At 48.8% G+C, this 23168-nt stretch overlaps 2 protein-coding genes across 2 annotated transcripts in view; one reads left to right on the top strand and one right to left on the bottom strand.

The window, feature by feature from the left end:
- LOC144116135 (uncharacterized) overlaps nt 1–23168 on the top strand; it is a 169925-nt gene that overhangs the window by 12499 nt on the left and 134258 nt on the right. The gene's annotated exons all lie outside the window — the stretch shown is intronic.
- LOC144106295 (phosphatidylinositol-3,5-bisphosphate 3-phosphatase MTMR14-like) lies at nt 21853–23020 on the bottom strand. Its single transcript, XM_077639075.1, has 3 exons — nt 22913–23020; nt 22710–22779; nt 21853–22029 (listed from the first exon to the last, which is right to left on the bottom strand). Exons 1-3 carry the CDS (start codon nt 22979–22981, stop codon nt 21950–21952), a joined length of 219 nt encoding a protein of 72 aa, XP_077495201.1. The 5' UTR covers nt 22982–23020; the 3' UTR covers nt 21853–21949.

The following is a 23168-nucleotide window of genomic DNA, read 5'->3' as shown; positions in this document are numbered from 1 at the left end:
CAGTTCCAATCTATGAGGTCTAGCAACAACGTGCTAGTGCGCGCAAGAGCGCGAGTTTGCGACAGGCTATGGAGGTGCCCACCACTTGCGACGCCCGTCGCGACGCGGCGCTGGGCGCACAGGCGCTCTGCGCGTACGCGTAGGATGTGCCCATCGAGTTTGGGCTTAACGTCCCAAAGCGACTCCGGCTAAGAGAGATGCCGTGGCTCCGGAAATTTCGACCACCTGTGATTCTTTAAGGCCGATTCACACGGCGGACAATCCGCCCGCGGCCAGCGCATCACGTGTTCGTGGGTCACCAAATCGAGAGGCGGGCTGTCGCCCCGCGGACTGGACAACCAAAGAAGTTCAAGTGCCCCTCCCCTCGCGGGAATCAGCGACGGCCCGCGAAGGTTAGCTCTGGGAAGCACCGCTCTTGCTAATATTTCGGATGCCGCATTTCGCTGAGTGACTGTGAGCTGGCGCACTGTTTTGACAAGCTGCACTGCGTTCGCTACTATTACGAATCGATCGACTGGGCTAGCAAGAGCGCCCAGGCCATTGAGGAATTGGACAAAGGGCCGCACCTGCACCATTCAATCGCAGTCATAGGTCAAGGGGAAAAACCAGTTAGACCTGCGTTGCCAGACGCTTTAAATTAATCTGGCAACAGTGGTACACCCAACGCGTCGTCTGCTCTTGGTCCGTCGCATCAGAATGACGTCATCGGATCGCAGGCCAGTTTTTAGTGGCGCATGAACACGTGATGTGCGGGCCGCCGGTGAACGGATCGAACAGTACAGGGGATTCTAGAATTGCGCCCTCATCAAATTCGCCTGTCGCAGCCGGGATCCAACCCGCGACTTTATTGTCCGCAGTCGAGGGTCGTAGCCACTTAGCAACCGCGCCATGTCGCCGTATAGTTAACTAGAAAAAGTGTGGGACGTCACGGGGAGAGTTCAGAGGTCATTCATTTCTAGAAGACATTGCCGGTGGACTGTTCACAGCATCAAGTTTTTAACGCGCTCTACTTGCATGCAGTGGTGTCGGCAGTCTCCCGGTAAATGCAGCGCTGAGTCTTAACAGTCACGCTAGTTCTTTCTGCTGTCTTGAGGAAAATCCCGTGCTTGCATAATTAAGCGCTCCACCGGATCAAAATCCAATGCACGAATATGTGGTCGAGTGCCTTACCTAGCGAAAACTACGAGGTACTTATAAGTGCGCCAGTACAGTGCCGCTGCAGTGCTCGCGTATAAACCCAAGACACCTTAATATATTTTCTATGACACAAATTAGAAAAGTTATCGCCGGATCGTGTTCTATATCTTCAGTCGCAACTGTACATAGTCGTTGCTACCCTTGATACATGTCTCGGGAGCAAATACACCTGTATTACGACAACCTAATGCTTGACTGCCCTTGCATGAGTGGTTTGGGTGCATGCTGATGCCGACTGAATACAAGCTGCGACTCAAAGAACGCCATGACAGGGCTTTTTGTAGCGATAGCTACATTACGGTAGCATTTCGAGCCTTCAGCATGGCTGCGCCGCCACGCTGTCACGTGTTTGGCCACGTGGTGCGGAGCAGCTGCCGGCGCCGCCACGCCCTGGCTGATTACCTGGTTCGTCACGTGACCAAGCTCCACATGGCGAGCTGTAGCTATCGCGTCACTCCAGGACCAATTCTAAACCACCGCAAATTTTTTTTTCCTTTTTCATTGTAAAATCAGGAGTCCAGACAGCATTTTATCGCCTATTCTTTAATAATCTGATTTCACTTGCTCGCAGGCCGACTGAAGTAATGCTGATCTTATAGTGTCGCCTCTGTCCTTGGTAAAAAGAAAAAAAGCTTCAGATAGCTCACGAGCTAAACTAGTCTTGCTTCTCGTTGGAACCTTGATTTCCTCAATTCGTGGCTGACAGTTTTTATCGTTGTCATCCTTGTAAGAGCGATAGTGGGCGGGTAGATTCTGGACCGAGTGTTTTTGTCCGATATATGCTTTGGCCGACGTGACAGGGGGATCCCGTAGACCATGGCCGTGGTGCACCGGACATACGGCGTTGCGTGTTTTGTTCCACAGCGTCAACACGCAGGGCCACCACTGCTCACCTTGGGGCAGGTCTTGGCCAATGCACATGCTGCTCACACGCCGTACTTGTTGCCAACCCTCTTGACAATGCAACACCAATTAGCCCCTCAAATTGTTTTATTTCGCGTGCGTCCATGATCTATGCAAGCCCATTCGTATCACGTCCTTGTTATGTGCTCGTGCCCGCGACGTCATCCGCTGGATGACCTACAGCTAATCTGATTCTAAGCAAACCAACCGCCATCTTTCCTGGCAGGTGCAGAACACCTTTTCCTGCTCTGTTTGTCTACTTTTCTAGATTTTGCCTTTAGTGCCGCCGACACTCGGGTGTTTCGAATTCTTCCATCTTTGATTTGCGCAGTATGTAGTTAATTCCGCCATCACGTCTTGTCTCTTTCGCATTGTGCAAGCCTCTTTATAGTCTGTGAAACCACAAAACACCAAGTACGTGAGCTTTCTTTTTTTTTTAATAGAAAGTGTCTAGTGAACGCATCAATATCAGTACCAGTTTTTCTGCTAACAATTGTCTTGACAAGGGCGATTTTTTTTAATACAAAGAAGTGTCTATACTTCGTCTCACAAGATGTTTGCAGCACTACGGAAGGTAGAGCTCTCTCGTCCAATCAGGGCTGCAGAAACGCAGAAAATAGTCCCTCGAATATTTGAGGAGTGTATGACTATTAATCAAAACAATAAGCATTGCAACTAAAAACATGATTTGGACAGGTATATTTAAATGGTAGGGAGTGTTTCAATCACTGGTGAAATTACCAGACAAAGCCCGTACGGATACAGCTCTGCGGAGGCCTGCTGCGAGGTAGTGATGCATCGCCACTTTCCAACATGGCGTCGGACGAGTCTGTTGTGTCTCCTGTGTGCTCTACACCGACAGTGCGCTGTTTCCCCAAGCAGGCGAAGCAGGTGGCTTTAAATGTTCTTGAAGCGCTTCGCGTCGAGTGCGGGGGCAGTTGGAGTACAAATGCGCTAATCAAGAGGACGGCAAAACTCACGCAGGTGAGCGAGCGAACGCTTTACATGTGGACAACGGAGACGTTGAACGCGGGCCGAGTGTTGTCACCGAAGAAGCGTGCTGGCGGAAGAGGCCGCGAGCGGACGAAGAAGCTGGACGATTTTGACCTGAGCGTGTTGCGAAGGGTGGTACACACCTTTTTCCAGAGAGGGGAAATTCCAACTATCGCGAAGGTGGTTGCGCATTTCGAAGAGGACGAAACGCTACCGACCGTGTCCGCAGCGACAATGCAGAGGATGTTGAAGAAACTTGGCTTCCGATATAAGAAGCGCTCTCGGAATGCGATGTTAATCGAAGCGACGCACATTGTGCAGTGTCGCCGCCGGTACCTGCGCCAGATAGCGGAGCTGCGACGCCAGGGTAGGCCTATTTTCTTCACCGACGAAACGTGGGTTAACGCCGGCCACACGCGAAGTCGAGTATGGACTGACTGCACCATCCAATCTGCACACCAAGCGCATCGATCCGGACTGTCGACTGGTCTACAAAACCCCAGTGGCAAAGGTGGCAGGCTTATTGTGACTCATTGCGGTAGTGAGCAAGGTTTTGTCGAAGGCGCAGCGGAAGTTTTCCGAGCGAAGAAAAACTCGGGCGATTACCACGAGGAAATGAACGGGGAACACTACGAAAACTGGTTCTCCAGGAGACTTCTCCCACTACTACCACCCGGCAGCGTTATAGTAATGGACAACGCGCCATATCATTCTGTGAAGCAGGATAAAGTGCCGCGGATGAGTAGCCTCAAAAAGGACATACAGGCTTGGCTGTCCGGAAAAGGTGTCGCGTGGAGCAGCGGCATGGTGAAGGCCGAGCTCATGCAGCTTGTCAGCAATGTGAACACTGGTGGGGAGCAATACCGTGTCGACTGCATTGCTAAAGCTGCTGGCCATCTCGTTGTGCGCCTGCCACCGTACCACTGCCAACTGAACCCGATAGAGCTTGTCTGGAGCGACGTCAAGGGTTTCGTGGCCAGCCAAAACAAGACGTTTAAGCTCCAAGACGTCGAGCCTCTGGTTTGGCAAGGCATCACGCAAGTGACTGTTGAGAAATATAAGAATTACGTGCAGCATATTATCAGTGAGGAAGATGTGATGAGAAAACTGGACCACATCATCGACGATGTTGTTGACCAGGGACCGGCCATTGTTGTCAACCTGGAGGACGACACAACCAGCAGTGCTGAATTCAGTTGTTATGAGGACGATGAGATGATCGAACCCGTTTAACGTGCGTTGCCTCTCGCGCAGCACATGGGCTTGTTTTGCATTTCGCCACCATCGACACTCGGCTGCCTCGGCACGCTGGAGTAAATAAATTTATATGCACATGACACGATTACTGAAATTTACTGCGACGCGACAACAGAGGAACTGATGAGAACAGTACCCTGGTTGTCTCACATATATCGGTGGACACCCGAACCGCGCAGTAAAGGAAGGGATAAAGGAGGGAGGGAAAGAAGAAAGACAATATCTCGGTGGACACCCGAATCGCATCGTAAAGGAAGAGATAAAGGAGGGAAAGAAGCGAGAGAAAACTGAAAATTGAAAGTTGGATTTTGAGGAAAGGCGCGGCGCTGCGCGGTGGAACACCTGTGGCTCGGTGCTACTATAAATAGAGGTAGAAAGAAGCCACCTGGACATCAGGTGGATCGAGCCACAGGCGCGTAGGAACACACTAATGTAGTGCGCGCCATCCTGATTGGACGAGAGAGCTGTACCTTTCGTAGTGCTGCAAACATCTTGTGAGACGGAGTATAGTGAACGCATCAATTTCAATACCTGTCTTGCTGCCAACAAATTGTCTTGACAAGGCCGGTGCGAAGGTCTTTGGCAGCTGCCGACAGTCCAAGGAAATAGGCAGCCTTCTCACGCGTGGCGTTTAAAACGAGTTTTGGAGCTATATTAAAGTGGAACAGACTTTATTTGCGCCCATATTTTGTAATTCACTGCAGTCAACGTTGGCCCCACCCCTTTTGTGCAGGCGTCTCTTATCCCATGGCAGTAGCAATGACTAAATTTTTGTTCGACGGCGGGCTCTTTCGTTCTATCGTTCGTTCTGTAACAAGCCCGCGGTCTGTCGCTTTCTACTTTCCTCGAAACTGGCCGGACCGGCTACTTTTGAAAGACGGTGCGGGGGGGGGGGGGGGGGAGGAGGGATTTTACCTGTCTTCAGCGCCACTCGTGTTTTGTCACCACGACCCGTACAAGCGAGCGCGGACCCCAGTTCCCGGGAACGCGATACTTTTTGTTGAAGGCAGCCTTGGTCTGTCAGATTATACTAACGCGATTATCCCCAAACCCCTCATGGGATTTCACCCGCCTCCGCGTCGGGTTTTCCCGCACATCACGCCAAAATGCATGCCCTTTCGGAAAGCTTTCGGGCAAAGGAACCTCTCCAGAGCACATAACTGGTCTTAATAGCCAAAATTTGTTGGGCCAGAGCGCCGAGGGTAACTGCGTTTTCGAAATCCTAAAACTTGATATGGGTATTACTTAATTTGGGCCATAAGCCTTGCAATAAACGAGACTAACAGTAATAGTTAAGAAGGCAAGTACCCGAGTTTAGTTAACCAGCATACTAGTCGGCTTGTCTTTACTCTATCCTTATGCACTGTACCGAAGATCACGCTTTGTGAATGAAAGCGCTCTTCTAACTCAAAGCCCTTTTTTTTTTCATTGCAGAATACCTTAGATGATTTGTTTGGTTTGTGGGGGTTTAACGTCACAAAGCGACTCAGGCTATGAGGGACGCCGTAGTGAAGGGCTCCGGAGATTACGACACCTGGGGATCTTTAACGCGGAGTGACATCGCACAGTACGCGGGCCTCTAGAATTCCGTCTCCATCGAAATTCGACCGCCGTGGGCCACGAATAGTTTAGATGAAACATGCGGTATGTTAAACCGGCTCGAGGGGGCTCATTCCGCTCTTTGAAGGGCATTTGCATCTAGAGGGAATTTTTCCGCAGGTACTTTTATGAAAACAAATGTATCCAGCAAAAAATGCGCCTTAGCAGGTAAATGGAGCTAAGAGGAATTTGTCGCCAAAGCCATGGTATTTTTCACATTTCTGACGCCCAAGACAAGCAGAAACAGCCAGACTAAACCACCAGCTTTATTTGTGGCGTAGAGCACCCGACGGCCCCAGCAGCACACCATATCATTTCGCATGCAAACTCGGCTGCCTGCGAAGTGCGTGTCTGCATTGATCACATTTTGTGAAAATGATTAGCAATCAGTTGTTGAGTACCTCGAAAGTAAGGCGCTCAACTAACCCTCAAGTCATTTTCAATCCTTGTAAATTGTCTTGGATGTCTTCCAATCCGGCTCCTGAAAAAAAAAGAGGCCAGGTGATACAAACATGCCCAAAATCTCCCTACACCTTCCAGACGGAAAGCTTCCAGGAAAGAACGGCGATGAGTTCTGCTCCGTCTGTTCAAACATTATTGTATCGTCGCAACATTTTTTGTCACAATAAAAGCACGAGCAGGAAATAGGAGCTGGCGCTTCTTTTCTTCGTGTACACGGTTTTGTCGTATACAAAACACAAAAATGGGTACTGGTGTTGATAGTGGACTCAAAGCGTTTCGGGTATCAACGGCGCAGCGTTCGAAAAGCTTCGCATCCGTGCCGACGACGCCTGTTGCGCTGGCTTTGATAAGGCAGCGCGGCATGCGAAGAGGTCCGCGCAGTGTTTGATGTGGCGCCTGCGCAGGTAATGCGCCAGCTTTCGATGCTTCTATTTTCTCCCTGGGGCAATTGATTGTTTGAAAAACGCGCCCTCTCTCAAACAGCAAGAGTTTTGGGCCTTAATCGCAGTGTTGCCAGAACAAGAAAACGGTCGACAAAACCGTGTACACGTGACGAATTTTGCGCAACCCTCAAGCTGGCGTCCTGCCGCGCTATTTTGCCACACCTCCGCGCGTTTGACGAGGGCTCCTTAAAAAGCTGCCGAGAAGGTTGCCGCCGCTCGAGTGCCAGGAATCGCCACGCGGTTGAGCGACTTTGAGAAGTTTCGCTTTTTACGATATGCCACCTCTTAAACCCAAAGTCAACACGGCTATGGTGTGGCTGGTATCTGGGTTTATCGTGTCGCTTATCAGATTTTTTTCTTTCCTATCTCGAAACAGAAGGGGGGCCTCTGAAGCGCTAACCGCATGAGGCGATAATTCGTGGCGACACGCCGCGCAATGGCATCGCGCAATGGGCTGAGGGCCGCCGAAGCACTGTCGCTCATCGCGTTGTCCAGGTTCTGGGTTTGCAGAAAAATTCGCCCATCGCCCGGAAGTGCCGTGCGAGACTAGCCGAATCACCTGCGAGTCAGACTGAAGACGAGCACTTGTGCGCTACACAGGCCCCTCTCGCCGAGGTCACTGAGCGTGGTGGAGAGGTGCAGACTGAGCCCGTGGAACACCTCAATCAACTGGCCCCAGACATCAAAAGAACTCCCTGAGGTCTCCGGAACTCGTGTAGGCGCTATCGGAGGCACGCTGCCCGAGGGTCCTCCAAGTCCCAACGAAGTCTCTACCAGAGGCGAGCGCCCCTTGGAGGACCTGTTTGTGGGGAAGCAACAGCGTTGATCGGCCGGGGCTTCTTCGACCGTCGGCGTCTACTGCGCTCTCTGAAGTACGCCTGTCTTCGTTTGCTTCGACTACTCGCCCGAGACTTCCAACGCAGAAACGTCCGAGGCTCACGCGCCTTCAGTGTTGAATCACTGAGAGCACTTTTAGCGCCCTTTCGCCATTCTTTTCATTTTCAAAACTGCGCCATTGCATTCTGTTTTTATTGTAAGTATTACCCGAAAACTTCCAAATCATTCGATACGTCACTGGTGCTTAAAAACGAACTATTCTCTTCGAGATGATACGTGATATAAGGAATTTGCATTCCAATGTCTATTGGTTATGCGATTAAACTACATCATTAATTGAAATAAAAAAATCTTAATCATTGCAGTTCTTTTACCTCTGTAATAAATTTACCTCCAATATTCGCACTATATATTCTTGACAAAAGCGTGCGATCATTACATCCGTAAATAGGCTGTTACGTGCACAAGATCGTGACAAAAACTACTGAAGCTAAGAAAGTGTACGGTAATAAAGGTTTATTTACAGTAACGTCCCACGCATGCGCATAGCACCTTCGCCACCGTTTTCGAATAAAACTACGTTAAAAATGGCTCATGAGTTAGCTGCAACACACGTGATCGGAAAATAGCCTTTCTTCGACCAAGCGCGCGACGGACTGTCGAAAAAGAGACGCTCGGCATTGCTCCTACTACCGTCACTACCGCTTATTGTTTGTTGACAAGAGGAGAACTGCCCCGTGGGTCGCCACGGATCTGGTGTCCAGTTAGGTCGTACATTCGCTCCGTGAGGTTCGCCTCTGGGCCGAATTAGGTCTTGACTGGCCACGTAACTTGCAGAAAAGCCCATATGCTCCAAATACGAGTCCTCTTTGAAATGGCTGGACAACTGAACAATGACGCTATAATTAAAAACAGCAACAGGATGCCAAAGCAGAATGATTTCTGGTGTGAAAAATTGATCAGCGAACACCTCGATGTTCAGGGCACGAGACAGACGAAGAAAGAAGGGAAGATCACAGTATCAGACTATGTAGTAATATATAGTCAGTGATCGTTGTCTTTTTCCTTCGCCTTCGCCTTGCGTGTCGAGTTGAATTTCAAAGTTTTGTCGTTTAAACAGTCCCATATAGGGAGTTTGCACGAAAGCCGACGGCGCTATGCATTCTAGGTAGTCCGCCATTTTGTCGTCCTTGTTAGCAGCCGACGCACCCAGGCCAGGCAGCAGTGTTTTTGTCCGAGTGCCGTATCGTCTTCTGCAGTCATCAAAACTAACAAGGGGTTGCATATTCGCCGCCCCGGCGTGCTTTAAAGATGTCGGCAGTTTCGTCAGAGACCTACGTGTCGACTCTGTGCCCGAAAGACCGGGCGCGCTACGAGCAGAAAACAAAACAGTGCGGCGTGGACCCATTCACGCTACGCGCGGATGACTGCACTGTCGATTTCAACTTGTGGCCGCCCGTCGACATCGCCGATATTCACGAATTTCTAGTTCTGAGAACTAGTTTTGTTACTCGGCAGCAGCTTAAGGCCAGAAAAGCTTTGGAAGGGCACAACTTCCTCACAAGTGGATGGGTACGCGAGCCATGCATGAAAACGGTCGTAGCCGACACAGTGATACTCAAAACACAGGTAAGGACATAAAACCTGTTTTTTTCGTGAAGTACTAATTCCTTTCGTCGCCGTTGTCATTTGCGCCCAGGTGAACCACCCGTGGACTGATCTGGTTTCTTTAAGGCATAACCCAGGTGCAGCGATGGGGTCCAGTCGGGGCTGGAATCGTCGAAAAGTTTAGACGGCCGACCTAGAAAATGAATGTACGCGTGTGACCAAGAGTGATCACTTTCGGCAGCAGTTCGTAACTTTCAAATACATTCGAGGCGCATGTTTAGGAAAAACTACGAAGAGACGCGTCGTGAGGTGCCTGTTTTGCAAAGCATAAAGCGCGACTGCAGAAGTAAAAAACAAACTCGCAGTAAGCCAAGAAATCGTTGTACGCAACTGAAACGAAGTGGAGTGCACAGACTTTATACTTGTCTGGATTGGCGTCAGTCTCACTCCTGTTAATACGTGCCAGCCACTCGCGTCGGCTTCGATATGAAAGCTGCTTTGCTTTCTCGCACTCGTGCAGGCGTATTTTTGTAATCTTGAAGAACCGGCAGTCGGCCTGTCCTGTCTTCAGTTTCTGCGCTTTGCTTTGGGTTCTGCTGGTGCAGCCCACAACAGCACAGTACACCGTAACGCCAGCACTGTTGCACGCACGTACTACGCGAGCGTAAAAACCAACGTGCGCTTCCTGCGTCGGCTGCTACCAAGGACGACAAAATGGCGGACTACCCAAAATGCATAGCGCCGCCGGCTTTCGTGCAAACTCCCTATACTATCTTATTGTCCTAACGGTATATTTATAGATGCAGCTATAGCTCCTTGTGTGGGAGCTGTTCTTGAGCACCTGAGTTAGCAAGCAGTTATTTATGACATTGTTATGATGATCGAGTTTAGCTCGAATAAATAGAGACAATGCAAATCTTATTAAGTTTTATTTCAGTAACTGGAAAACTGGACGCAAGACTCGCAACAATGACAGAAGAGGCTGTTTAACTAACCCACCAGGTAGTAAGTTTGCATGCGCAGATATAGTTGCCTGCTGAGCATAAATGGAATAAGTGCTGTAAATAGAGCAGTACTTTTGTATTCAAGTCAGAGGTGCTTTTAGAAAACATGGCGGACAGACATTTTCGTCAATACAGTGAAAAGCTAAGCGAACGAAATGAAACAAAATAAAGTGCTCAATGAATCAGAAAGAAAGATAAGCTACGGGAAAATGAAAAAAAATACAAATAAGCTTTCTGTCACCGGAAACGTTCAATTAAGCGCTTTATCTTGGAGGACGATTTTAAGAGAACTGACCTCATTAAAAGCTGCTGTCTGCCTAACACACAAATAGATATAGGCTGTTAGCAAGCGAGATTTTACGAAGGGGGCAGATAATGACGAGTGACATACAGAACTCTCTTCTCGATCTTCCATATTTTGCTCGGCGGCCGGGCTGCCGGCACATTCCCGTAATTCGTGGGCGAGAGTGCCCCTCTCCCCACACGTTATGCAATATTGGTCTTTCTCCTCTTTGGAGATTGTTATGCATACCCAGAAGGGGCTCATATGATTTCCCCCTTGTAATTTCCTCCTCGTTTCCGAGGGAAAAATCGGGCGGCGGATTGACCCTCCTATTCAGCTTATACTGTTCCGTGACCTCGTGCTATAAAATAAAGCTCTCTCCTGTCTATGCGAGAGGGCTAGAGACCTATAGGGCAAGCTTGTGTGCAGCGTCATTTCCTGCAGTAGACTCGTGCGCTGGAATCCATATCATCTCCATGTTACGTACGTTCTATCGGCTTCGCTTCGAGGACGCGTTTTGCCTCTTCCGAGATTTTAATAAAAAGAAATGGCACGTGTCACATTGCACAATTCTCCCCCAAAACCAATTTATTTTTCAATTTGGCTTTCTGAAATTATCTGCAGTGTTAGCGCGCCGTTAAGCGCATTTGGTTTCATGTCTCTGCACACAACGAGCAACAATAAAGTTGTAAATATCACCGAAGCTGTATTAAACATATAATGTCTTGTGTCAGCGCCTTTAATGTCGTTTCGAAAAAAGTAAGATGTTTAACAAATAAAGAAAAATGCCTACTACCCTGTGTGTGTCAGTCAGGCTATCTATGGAAACCGCCAGTCACTGGACCACAGATGTAACCAGGGAGATGCAGCTTTTCGCTTTCGACCAGGGTTAACCAGTGCGAAACCACCAGCAATTTTTAGCAGTTGAACAAAAATTCCTCCTGTTCCAGGAAGAGAAGTCGAGACCACCGCCTGTAAGCGGCAGTCTCGTTACCAATTGAGCTAACCAGAGCAGCGTCGACATGAACACTGCAAGGCGGGTTGTGTCGAGATGGGTATATGTAAACGCCGCAGGGTGTCGTCGGGAGACCACTGGGCTCGACTAACTTTACCGCTCAACTTCCGTTTCAAGGGCTGAGCTGACTGAGAGGTCCCTGTGCAAATTACATTGAACTCCCTTTCACGTTCGCGGAAAGCATTCTCTGCAGGGGAGAACAGAAGCGGGAACCGGTTTCCTAGTCGCGCTGTGGTGCCTCGGAGGGTGCGCCGCGAGAGTGGACTCGCTCCTATCGAGTTCGTGTAAACAGACACTCGTCCCAGATTGGACTATTTTGAACCAAATTGGGCTACTATTATTTTTTCCTGGGTTCTTTTTAGACAGTTTGGCGTTTTGCCTATTTTTGGGCTATACACTCCCTGAAAATCTAAATGGTAAAAGAAACGTCTTTTGAAAAAGTGCGCTTTGTTTGGTTAGCTATCGATGCATCTTTTTTGTTCTTCTTGCTCTCTTTTCTTCAATAAGCCCCGTGTACATGGATTCAACAGTAGCGCGTCACATTTTTACAGTATCTCGCGGAGCCGATGCGCTACCGTTTACACGTACCGCATCAAGTCTGGCAGCACGGTGACCCTCGCTCATTGCGTGCCGCAAAGGGGTCCAGTCTTCCGTATCTGGAGCGAAGCCTGCTTTGTTATCCGGCTAAGTTGTATTGTATAGCCATGACAGAGAGGAGGAGGGACACCTCCAAACATGCTTACATTCACCGCTGAGGTCAACTTGCCATTCTCGATCTGCCCCCGTCTGGAGCTTTGACGCGACGCGTTTTCCTAGCGCATCATCACCGCTTACATGAATGCGATGTGCTGCTGTCGCATTCATGTAAACTCCGCTCGGCTAGTGTCACGGCGGGCGGTTGAAACTGGTGGGTAGTTAGTCCAAGCAAACGATTTATTTCAGGCAAATACTTTCAAAGAGAACGTTCCCCGTTGTTTCCATGGTAGAGAGAGGGCAGATAAATAGGTTTGTTTACCACACGAAGTGAACAAGATAAGAGGGAGCCAGCGGTTTGGCAAAAGGACTTGTCTTCATCTGGGCAAAGCGTTCATCAGTTTCGCTCCCAGGAGGAAGCCCGGATTAGGGGGAGGAGAGTGGATGGGGAAGGCTTAGGAGCGGAAACTTGAAAATCTTGTTTGGGCAGGATGGGTGCTAAAAATGTTTAACTTGATGACCTACAGAACAGTGATAAAGAAACACGCCATCTCAGCAGAAAAGAATGCAGGAGGTGGGGAGGTTGAAGAGATAGCGATTGCGGGCTTGAAAGGCTGTGTGACTTAGACATTGTCTAGGGGATGTATCCTCTAAAGAAAATTCTAACAAGCCTGAAAAGCCCTTTCTCGAGTTCACAGCGCTCTCCTCGTCTGGACACAAATCGCACTACAGATACATTGATCACTGAGCTGCGAAGTTCGGCATTGATCATCGGTGGGAGGGGGCACTCGTTTTAGCTTTCTTTCAGTGAAGAAATGCGTCAGCGTTGAGAATGCGGAACGCCACGAGGGAATTAAAAAGATTCACTGGCAACATTCGCAATGGGCAAAAAAAAAATAACATCAGTCATTCTACCTTACCAGCGCTGTTAAAGCTATGCGCTTCTCCCAAATAGCACGCATTGCAACCTTTGCCAGCTAGACGTTACTTCAAGGGCCCTGTTCGAGAGCGGGCAACTCTTAGGCGAAGGGCCTGATCACAACGCACAAAGCTGTTTTCTTTCTATGCTCCCTTCATTCTTTCCCACTCGGTTGTTTTATTTCCACTGTTCAGCTCCGATTTGGTGACCCGGAGTGACCTGTTATCCCAAGCAAGAGCGACAGCGGTAAAAAATTTGGATCCTGAAACAACGACTCCACCCACTATTTGTATTTTTTGTTCTTTATTGTTCCTTTCTGTGAATGAATATTTGCCGCTACTATCCGCGGCTCAGGTGCTTCCGGCCTCAATGGCAGATGCGGCTGGTAGCAACATCTTTTATTTCCATTTTTACTTTATTATGAAAACAAAAGCCACTAATAATAGCCAGGAAGGAGAGAAGGAGAGAATGAATTTTGCAGAGGAGGATGGGCTCAATGCAAAGCTACCCCCCCCCCCCCCCCCGGCTGGTATGACACTACACTGGCAGACCGCTTTTTGTGACTCTGCAGCCATGACTAGTTAGGAAAGTGAAGGAGGCGCGCCTTTGTCAACCAACTGCGATCCCCTCCACAGGTCATTTGTTGTGGCCAGGGCTGCAGGGGGATGAAGGGGGAGATGGTGCAGGCTCACTAATACCCCTGTCACACGGGACGTTGAATGTCATTCGCAGCGAATGACATTACGTTTGAATGGCGTTTTTTTCGCTGCTACACGGGCACAGTCAATGACATTCACAGCTAACGACATTCGCCCATTGAATGAGTTTCCCGAACTCATGCAAGCGCGACCTGTGTAATCTCGACGACAGCGGCTTGGCGAAAAATTACAAAACTGATTAGTGAGAACAAAACGTATTCAAAGAAAACTTTATTTTAATTGCTGCAATGAACTTTTGAATCATTTTTTGATGTAAAATAAGGTATTTTATTTATTTATTTATTTCATTTATTTCATAAATACTGCCGACTGCCCTTTGGCGGTCAGGGCAGGAGTGCACAAAGGAAAAAAATTACAAAGTGGTAACAACAAAATAACAGCGACAAAGGGCGATTACAGTACGAGGACAAAATTCAATAAGACCAACGGGAAGCAAAAAAAAAAGTACAGGCAAATCATCCGACGTCAAACAGTCTAAGTGAACAGAATAAAAACAAGGAAACCGAAATACACTGTGTACTAGACACGCTACTGCGATACATGAGCCGAAACAGCAGACAAGGATTCTGAAGATACCAGGTTGGTGATATCGCTTGGCAGTCGGTTCCATTCGGAAATGGTGCGTGGAAAGAAGGAACAAGAATATGCTTTTGTTCGGCATCGTGGCATCAAGATAGTCCTTTCGTGTTTGTTACGGGTGGGGTGCGTTGTGTTGTATTGCATGTAACTCTGAAATTTCAGTTTTGTTTTATTATGTATGATATTGAACAACATTTTTAGTCGGTGCTGCTTGCGACGGGATTCAAGAGTGGGAAGCCCAGATCTGTTGAGCAAATCAGACACCGAGACCTGCCGACCATAAGCGTGGTAAATAAACCGGAGTGCTTTCCTCTGGACGCCTTCAAGATTTTTTATATCCGTTTTTGTGTGCGGATCCCATACAGCGTCGGCGTATTCGAGCACTGGACGCACAAGTGATGTGTATGCTGTCAGTTTAGTTTTGCTCGTGCAATGCTTTAGGCGGTGCTTTAATAATCGAAGTTTTTTGGACGCTGCTGAGACAATGGACTGGATGTGTACGCTCCAGTTCAGGTTGGATGTCATGGTTACCCCAAGATATTTCACCTGAGTCACTGAGTTGATCGGAAGGCCATTGATTTTTTATGTGCATTGGAGCGGTTGTTTCTTTCGTGTTACTGTCATTTTTCCGCATTTTGAACTGTTTATACCCATTTGCCAAGTACAACACCAGCTGGAAACTGCTGTTAAGTATTCGGCTAGGAGTGTCTGGTCTTCGACTGATGTGATACTATGGTATATAACACAGTCGTCGGCGAAGAACCGACAGCGTATGTGTGAGTTGAGGGACAGGTCGTTCAAATAAATAAGGAAGAGAAGCGGCCCAAGGACTGAGCCCTGGGGAACTCCTGAAAGTACCGGCGCTTTTGTGGAGTGAGATTCTGATATCTGAACAAACTGATGCCGCTGTGTAAGATAGGAATCTAACCATTGTACTACTTGCCGATTATTTAAACACCACCTTATTTTTAACAAAAGATTGCCATGCGATACCCGGTCAAACGCTTTTTCGAAGTCAATGAAAATTAAATCTACCTGTCCATTATTGTCTAGTGACATCATAATTTCATTTGTGATATGAATAAGCTGCGTCACTGTCGACAAGCCTTGCGCAACTACACTCTTGTTCCCAGTCGCCGCCAGTTACTGTACAGACGGCCGCGTTTGTTTACAAACCGTCCTCCATCTTGCCTGAGTAGCTTGGTCGTCACTCCATTTGCCTTCAGTGCTCGCAATGGAAAACAACTCTGCAGCTTCGCCAGCCCAGCAGAAGGCGTGTGAACAAGCAATGTTCGCTTGCACTGTTGCTCATCAGCGACTGTCAAGAATTCGGCACCAATTTCGCAGCCCTCCATAGTGCCGACAGCGGGAGGAAGTGCGGGCGGCATGTACGGGAGGGATCGTGAGTGGCTTTGAGCCTGTCTTGCTTTGGATATTTCAGTGGATTGCTTGTTGACTATTGCTCCCACAAGGCGTTGCAAAAAATTTTTAAAGAGTCTATTAATGTGTAACAGTGTGATACTAGCAATAAACATAAAAAATGTGTATGAAAAACATGATTTGTAACGTTCTGCTGTCATAGCAGTTAGCCGATGGACATCGCCATCATTTGCAAATGCCGTTTTGTGTACCCGTGTAGAACGGCAACGTCAGCAGGCAGTGACATTCGTTGTGAATGTCATTCGCTGCGAATGACATTCAACGTCCCGTGTGACAGGGGTATAAGGCTGAGATAAGTCACTCCCCATGACAATGGAACGAAGCCCAGTCCTTAGCTTCTTTCCTGCCTAGCCTTGGCTACCTAGCCACAAAAAGCCCCCCCCCCCCCCTTTCTTCGTCCTCCGGGAATGCCTTGTCTGGTCTCTCGCCCCCTCAAGTTCCCTTCTCCCGAGAGCCGTACTCTACACAGGGACGCAAGTTCTCCCTGATTATTAGCTGCAATCTCTTTTACCTCCTCTCCCCCATAGTCCTGCTTAGGGCCCGTCCCAGTGGTCGTGACGATGACAGCACCAATTACAAGGCTCTGATTTCCCTTTCCTTCTTCATCAGCCGCTGTCTCCTGCCCCAGCCTAGAGCAATCAGTTCCGGACCGTCGCTAAGTATGCGCGAGTGTCGAGTTCACTCGAGTCCCTTATTCAAGCAGATATGGACAGGTTTGACGACACTTCCAGCAACTCGGAGGAGTCTGCGGACAAACTTTCCGAAGATGCAAGCAGCGTCGGTGTGCACAGTCACATCGACGAGGCGGCCTTTTTAGTTCAGCGTCCCGGACGCAAGCCCATCGTGTGGGGCTACGACTCCTTCATCGATTACCGCCCCATCGTGTTCGTGGATCCGCTGCCTGAGCATCGGGTGTGCTTCCTGTGCTTTGAGGTACCGCAGTTCCTATGGATGATCCCGTGCGGCCATGTGATGTGCAGAAACTGTGTGACGTTTGACACTCAGGTAGTCGACTCCGCCGCAACAGCAATGGCTATCTGCCTCAAAGACAATACAGAGTACACCACAGCCGATGTCCAGAGACTAGACTTCAACGCCAAGGAGCTGGGGACTCTACGCGTCTACTGCCCCAACCTCGAGAACGGCTGCACACAGAGCAGCGAGCTTCGGCACCTCGAGAGCCACTACCCGAGGCACTGTCTCCACGAACCCTCGTCGTGCACGCGCTGCCCATCGCGGGACGGCATCCTCATCTGCAACTTCGCCTGGCACCGCTACAGAAGCATTGGAAGAAAGCTCGCTCTTTGGTTTTCCCAGTACCTGCAGGAGGCAGGAAGTGACGTCTCGGCGACGCCCTAGTTCCGCCGTCGCAGCACGGGGCAGCTTCGCATAGGACACCAGGGGAAGTGTCGCGCCCGTCTGAAGCCCCACAAGCTGGCGTGATTGCGCGCAGTGCAAAGGTGGATCCTGAGCTCGTGGGATTCTACAACCTGGCCGAACTCCTCTTGAACACTGGGACTTCAAGTTCGCCACTTTGGTGTTCAACGCCCAGCGTCAGCTATGTGCTCCGGAAGATTGGAGGATAAGCCCGACTGGAAACGCCCTGTAGTCTTTCGCATATCTGCAGCTGCGCCAAAATAGCAACCACTGTGGTCGGAAGGAACAGATACGCTCGTCTTAGCGCTCATCATACTTGGCGTCGACAAGAGAGCTCATGACTGCTCTTGCCACTCCTTTGCATGCAGGTAGGGACCACTGTGTTATATCATTGCTCTGCATAAACTGTAGCTGGAGATTCGGAACAGCTTTTCGTAACATTTTTATTGTGGTTGATTAAAGAACAACGTTGGCCATTCTGATTTCATTACTCCTAGTATTCTAGTAGTTCCTTGCATGCATTTTTCAGTATTGCATTCCAGTGTTATGTCATTCATATTATCCTGCATTTCATTCCAATTTACAATTATTGCTGCTTTTTACAATATTGCGGCTGAATAGACAATAAGGGACATTTGCATAGCTTAAGAGGGTGTTCGGGCGGGTTCTTTCTGTCGATAATGTGCCCGAAAGTGCGCCACTCTCTTGATATGGTTAAATGCATCGTCCGGTGTACTAGTGTAGTTCGTATCGCATTCGCATATTAAACAAATCACCTGAATTTGTCACGCAAATTTGATTCGTTTTAATAGGCACACGTGCCGAATTAAGATTTATTTATTTTATGTATTGACTCCGGTAAATGCGGTATTATATATTCGGGAGCTAAAAGTGCACTCAGCAATGGACCTTTTTCTGATAGCCTCTTTCGCACGCGCCATGCGTGCCTAAGGAAAATGCTCGATCAGGTCGTTTCACCTCCTCTTCCAAAAATGAAATTCGCATGCCCGTATAGGCTACGAATGACGGGGCAGCGTTTATGTGCAGTAGCGCGTTTTCTAGGGCCATGCAGAGTAACACGTGCTACTAGCATACACCACACCAAAGCGTTAGGAAGGGGGCGGGTATCGGATGAAGCCTCTTCGCTTTGACTGGCCTTGCTGCACAAGTGCAAGGAGTGTAGCACTTTCGCATTAGTTTTGGAATTGCAGCGCGCGCCTGCGGCACTTCCATCCCTAATTGCTTTGCGAAATTGCCAGCATAGTGCAGCATGAGTTCTTGGCTGCTTTGCATTCCGGCTTCTCTCAGAAATCTTAAAATCTTCCGGAGATTTCGCGAGGCATTTCGCCAAAAAGAAAACGCTTTTCAAGCCTGGACTCCATGTGCGCGAAAGAGCGAGCGACACGACAAGGCGGCACGGCGACGCTGGCTCCGTCGCTTGTGGGCAACCTCCATGCAAACGAAGGCGGCAGGCGACGCGAACCCGCGACGTGCGCAGCGTACTCCGTGCTTTACGCACTCAAGCTTAGACACACGCCCGTAACCTGTTCTCTCTCTTAACATTTTGTGAGTGTGCCTCATAGTCAGGGCCAAAGGAATATTTCCTCTACAGCAGCTGTGTAGCGGCAGTGGAGATAACCAACGGCGTGCTTGCGGAGACGAAGTCACATCACGGGTTCACGGGGGAGGTGTGCTTCCGTTCGGTGCCTGTGCAATCCGGCTTAACAAAAACACTCCCATAAACTGTCACCGCAATCTGATTGTAAGTGAGCAAACTATTATTTACCAGTGAGAATGAGCGCCGCGGAGTGTTTCTGCACAGTTGGAGCGCAGCGGCACGATGGATCGAGCGCCGGTACCCGCGGCTCGACACGCATCTCTCCCTGCAGTACGACAGCTCGCGTAGCCCGCTCCAAATGCTGTTAGGCCTCTGCACCCAACAAGTAGATTGTTTTAATTATTTAAATCATGCGGGTCTGCCTCTCAGCTACAAAACCAAATATTTTCTCGGCGGTGGCGATGACCAACACGACGGGCGGGTTTCGTGAGATGTACCCGTGAGAAACTTTGGACAAACCAGAAACGGCTTTGGGGGGGCTCTGATTGGCCAGTCGCCTGGGGGGCTTCCGGGCGACGAGCGAAATTTTCTGTGGGTGCAGATCCGAGCGACACAGCAAGCGACACATGCGTTTTACTTCGCGCGACGGCGTCGCTCGTCGCTTGCCGCCGTCGCCGTCGCCTTCGCGTGAGTTTTCGCGTACATGGAGTCCAGGCTTCAAGTGCAGCAATATGGCGGTGCCCACGCGTTGGTTGGAGAAGAAATGACCGCAGTCGTAGTGAAATTATGACAGTTATTTCTTAACTGTTCGTGGCGTCATAATTGCAAACAGACGTTCAAGTCGAGACCCATGACCAGCAATTCAACGGATATTAGTGTATCATCTGCGTGTAGAGAAGTTGCGACTTTTTTTTTTCAGTAAAACGACGAGTCCGTAGGATTGGCTGATGGCAACCCTTCATTGCGAGTTGCTGACTGAAAATGTTTCACGTGGTTCGGGATTTTGGCGTCCGTTGATGTCGATGGCTCGCAGCTGGCTGTAATTCGGCGACGACACCACTGCTACCAGCCAAATAAGTCTGCACTCGACCATTCCTTTTGGAAACAGCCAATTGCAAGCTTCACTTGAACCGCCTCAACAAGAGTCCCTCGATGTTCTCGGCCTAGCGCAGGCCTGAGTTGTTCTTAAGCGGCGGTGGTCAATGCGCCCCCAACGTTTCTCTGCTGCGGGTTGGGAATGACGCGCACGCGGCGCTTTTTTGCAAAATGCTTGTGTGTCGTGCACTCCAGTGCACGAACCACTCACGAAATGACTGGAATATCTTGCGAATTCCAAGAGAAGCCAAAAGGCGACTCCTCTGGCTGGTAAGAAAAAAAATGAGCCAACCAACTGCAGTCATGTGAGTGCGGTGTGTTACCATTTCGGCATTTGTCAAGTTTGGCGTTCATTTGGGGGCTTTTGCCCGCGGCATTTACCATTCGTTCATTTTTGATCTCTTGCACATGTGTGCACGTACAACTGGTTGAATCTCTTGGTTACATACACCAATGCGTATGGATGTACACTCTGTGTAATCGGTGCCACCAATACTTGTACACGTTTGGTTTTGCTTACGGGTAAAACTGCGTCCACAATGCAATGGTATACGTAGAGAGAGCTTGGAGCTTTCTTTTTGTTTTCTGCTCAATGCAGTGTGATTCCAGGGAACCTCGATCGAGTTTGTCCTCATTGATAACATGACAAATGGCAGTGAGTGCCGAAGAATTGATGGTTATTTGATCGATTAATAGCACAAATTTCTAGGAGTCAATGACCGGGCTAAGTTGAATAGGACTCTTGTGTGCAGGCTCCGAGCGCTTAGTGCACATTCTGAGCAAAGAACAAAGCTTGTGAAAAAAATGAGTGCTCATCCAGAGCATGGTCCTTGGTTTTTGGAACTCAAATACTGTAAAAGCCCTGTCATTTACGATTTCTGAAATCATTGCTTAGGCTACCACCCGCGTTCTACCTGTAACTCTAGCCTAAAGACTGGTGAACTATATTATTGACTCTTTGTGCTTAATCAGCATATCACTTATGAAGCTAATTTTGCAAGATGTCTTTGTATACACAGGCCTAGCTATTTAGCTCTACTCAAATAGGCAGTACAGCTTAAGGCCCAAGGGGCACAAACTTAGCACTGCTATGACACGCTGTTTGCGAAACCATGTGCTGGGACTACGCAGGTGCTTTATCCAGGAAAAAAATCATACCGAACAATTCTGGGGAAAAGCATTTAACGTTTATGAGCGCAATTTTTTCATATATTGTAAGCTTTCACTATAACAATCAAGATATCTGCAGATATCCCGTCGGCAGGCTTGCACTCTTTTTAGTATTAGCGTTTTTGCTCTCCTCAAAAGCTTTCCCTACTGGTTTTCTATGGCAATCTTAACTGCTCGATGCGATGGATGAAAAGAATCTAAAAGAAAGATTTTGCTACATATCGAAAGAATGGACCATTATCTTCAATATTTGTACACCACTATCTCACAGTTTTTCAGTTTACAAAATCTTTGTCAACAAAAGTTGAGCATGGTCATATATCGCAGAAAGACACTCCGCATATAAAATCGCTGCATGGTGTGAAGGAAAGAGGCCATATCTTCGCTTCTGCAGTGTTCATAGGGCATTGCTTTGACTGCAACGGATTGAGCCCGGGAGCACCTCAGCCGCAACTGACATCCAGAAAAACTGAGGCATTGAGATGAGACCTTCGAAGATCTTCGAGACCAATGGCTTCGACGAAACTGATAGCATTGGTCACTTTCTTCCACTTCTCATTGTTCGGTGGGACCAGCTCTTTCTTGGAACGAAGATCTCAGAAGGGCAGAAGAAAAAGAGGAAAAAGTTGTGCGCGATCTGTGTCATACTGAAGTTCACCGGCTAGCTATCTCATTACCTTTTTCTACTTAAAAAAGCAGTACACAATCTGGGTAATGTGGCATCAGACGATAAAGTGTACTTTCGTTGGAGTTAGAATCACCTCCGATATGTCCCTTTAACATTCGTAGATGGTCACTTCAGCACGGAATCTTCCAGCCGCAGAGCGAATGCGTGACATCAACCTCGCTGCTTTCTAGTCGACCCGTCAGCATACATCCTGTAAATGGGTTAGTCGATGATGCAGAACGCTGCTAGAAATAGGTACCACACGTGTGCGCTGCAAAACAATTTACACCAAAGGAAATATTCACAAGTGTCACAAGACTGCTGCGAAAAGTCACGAAGAGCGAAAAAGAACTGAGTTGAGGCTCAAAACTTTTTTTTTATTGCAGGAATACGAAAGAGGAAAACCAAACAACAAACTACAGAGACGTCTATTGTCGGAATCTGTCAGCTGCCGATGTTAGGACTAGAAGGGTGTACTCTGCAGCGTGGGCAGTGAAATAAGGTGCAAGTTCCCACATCATGAAGTGCGCGAGACTGCAATCGGTAGCGCTTTGGTACAAATTAGCTCGCGAACGGAGCTGACAATCGCCCGCACCCACACCAGACAATCGCCTTCAAAAACCCGCTGGCACAGTTCGTTTGTATTGCGATGCACGCGAATATATACTTCGGTCCAGCCGTGCATTTACTTCTCCCGCACTGAAGCAGGCATGCCTTCGTTGACGTGTCGTCAATGTTACCTAGCTCGCAATATGGTTATGCACACAAGAATGGGAAGCAGCGACTACAGCATGCTACAACAACGCTCACTCCCGCGTACGCGACTGGACGCAAACAAGAACGTTGTTCTCGAGTTTCTCCTCTGCGGTAAAGATGATAAGTAATACTCACCCAAGAACTTGATGATTGTTCGCCCATAGATCTCCAGGCCGCCGGAAAGCGTCGCTGACCTGCAGATGTTCTGGATACGGAGAAAGACTTGTAAAGCACGAGAGGTAATTAAAGCGCATGTGTCAAGGCGAGAAATCTCTAGGAGATGCGAAGATCGTTGGATAGACGAAGGCTCAAGAACAAGCCTCACAAATGCATCGCACCTTGCCGTCGTACAAGATGACTGGAACAGCGAAGCGCATGCGGGCTCTTGCGACGCGTGCCTTCGCCATCTGTCCACGAAGCTTCTCGGTGTGCGCAGCTTGGGAGCATTGCTGAAAGAAAGAAAATTAAGGTCGGGGCTCAATATTTGTGGGGGGGGGGAAGCTGAGCGGCCAATGTTGCTAGAAACGAATTGCGCCCTGGACGGCTGCATCCAGACTGGGTACGTGATGGGACTGATGCTCACCTTCCCAGAAT

Source organism: Amblyomma americanum, chromosome 1 (genome assembly GCF_052857255.1).
Source record: "Amblyomma americanum isolate KBUSLIRL-KWMA chromosome 1, ASM5285725v1, whole genome shotgun sequence".
Taxonomy (NCBI): domain Eukaryota; kingdom Metazoa; phylum Arthropoda; class Arachnida; order Ixodida; family Ixodidae; genus Amblyomma; species Amblyomma americanum.
Note: the sequence above shows the minus strand (reverse complement) of the source record. Positions and strands in the feature narration are given on the sequence as shown.

Excerpts from the sequence above, each read along its gene's own strand:
- LOC144106295 (XM_077639075.1), bottom strand. The coding sequence starts at position 22,981 with ATGGCGAAGGCACGCGTCGCAAGAGCCCGCATGCGCTTCGCTGTTCCA. Across the intron at positions 22,780-22,912 it reads TCATCTTGTACGACGGCAAG|AACATCTGCAGGTCAGCGAC; the intron begins GTGCGATGCATT and ends CTCCGTATCCAG. Across the intron at positions 22,030-22,709 it reads AACAATCATCAAGTTCTTGG|GATGTATGCTGACGGGTCGA; the intron begins GTGAGTATTACT and ends ACCCATTTACAG.